This window comes from Corvus brachyrhynchos, unplaced genomic scaffold, assembly GCF_000691975.1.
Source record: "Corvus brachyrhynchos isolate BGI_N302 unplaced genomic scaffold, ASM69197v1 scaffold1176, whole genome shotgun sequence".
Classification (NCBI taxonomy): domain Eukaryota; kingdom Metazoa; phylum Chordata; class Aves; order Passeriformes; family Corvidae; genus Corvus; species Corvus brachyrhynchos.
The window spans coordinates 9746-11048 of NW_008238397.1; the positions used below are offsets into that span (position 1 = coordinate 9746).

A 1303-nucleotide genomic window follows, 5' to 3' on the forward strand; every position below is an offset into this window, starting at 1 on the left:
GGGGTCGTTTGGGGGAACCCGGAATTACCCGGTTTTGGGGTGATTTGTGGGTCAGGGGTGTCCTGGGGGGTCACTTTTGGGGGTGTCTCTGTGCCCGTCCCCGCTGTGACCCCCCCGTGACCCCGGGTGTCCCCCCAGGATGGGGGACAGCGATGACGAGTACGACCGGCGGCGCAGGGACAAATTCCGGCGGGAGCGGAGCGACTACGACCGGTCCAGGGAGAGGGACGAGAGGAGGAGGGACGACTGGAGTGACCGGTGAGGGATTGGAGTGACCAGTGAGGGGGACTGGAGTGACCGGTGAGGGGGACCGGAGTGACCGGTGAGAGGGACTGGGACGACTGGAGTGACCGGTGAGGGGGACCGGAGTGACCGGTGAGAGGGACTGGGACGACTGGAGTGACTGGTGAGGGGGACTGGAGTGACCAGTGAGGGGGACGGGAGTGACCGGAAAGGGGGACTGCAGTGACTGGTGAAGGACTGGGAGGATGGGAGGGACCAGTAAGGGGGACTGGGGGGGCTGGAGTGACCGGGGAGGGGGACTGGAGTGACCAGTGAGGGGGACGGGAGTGACCGGAAAGGGGGACTGCAGTGACTGGTGAAGGACTGGGAGGATGGGAGGGACCAGTAAGGGGGACTGGGGGGACTGGAGTGACCGGTGAGGGGCACTGGAGTGACCAGTGAGGGGGACTGGGGGGACTGGAGTGACCAGAAGGGACCTGAGTGACCAGTGAGGGACTGGGCGGCACTGGGAGGTCCCTGATTCCCAGTTTATCCCAACGCAGGGACTGGGAGCGGGGCCGGGAGCGCCGCAGCCGGGATTACCGGGACTACGACCGGACACGGCGGGAAAGGTTCTCCCCCCCCCGGCACGAGCTGAGCCCCCCCCAGAAACGGCTGCGCAGGGACTGGTGAGAGACCCCCAAAATCCAGCCCAAAATCCCCCAAATACACCCCAAAATCCAGCCCCAAGCCCCCCAGAAATGGCTGCGTGGGACTGGCGAGAGACACTTCCAAAATCCTCTGAATTCACCCCAAGATCCCCCCATAAGATCCCCAAGATCCCCCAAATTCACCCCAAGATCCCCCCAGGCTTTTCCTCGGAGATGACCATGGAGTGACCGTCCCACGGCCTCCTGTGACCCCCCTGTGTGGCCCCAGGGACGACCCCGGCAGTGACCCCTGAGCTCCCAAATCCCCCAGACCCCAGTGACCCCTGGCCCCAGTGACCCCCTGTGGCCGCACTGTGACCGCTGGGCTCTCTGTGGCCGGAGCGGGGAGACCGGCGGGGACGCCTCGAGCG

At 65.8% G+C, this 1303-nt stretch overlaps 1 protein-coding gene across 1 annotated transcript in view; it reads left to right on the forward strand.

The window, feature by feature from the left end:
• Positions 1-72: 72 nt before the first annotated feature.
• The window catches only part of SRRT (serrate, RNA effector molecule), a gene marked incomplete at its 3' end in the record, with an annotated part of 29055 nt that continues 27824 nt past the window's right edge, over positions 73-1303 (forward strand). Inside the window, exons 1-3 of the mRNA XM_017736411.1 lie at positions 73-258; positions 786-911; positions 1162-1183. Of these exons, the coding sequence (XP_017591900.1) occupies positions 140-258; positions 786-911; positions 1162-1183 (267 nt within the window). The remainder of the gene's footprint in view (positions 259-785; positions 912-1161; positions 1184-1303) is intronic.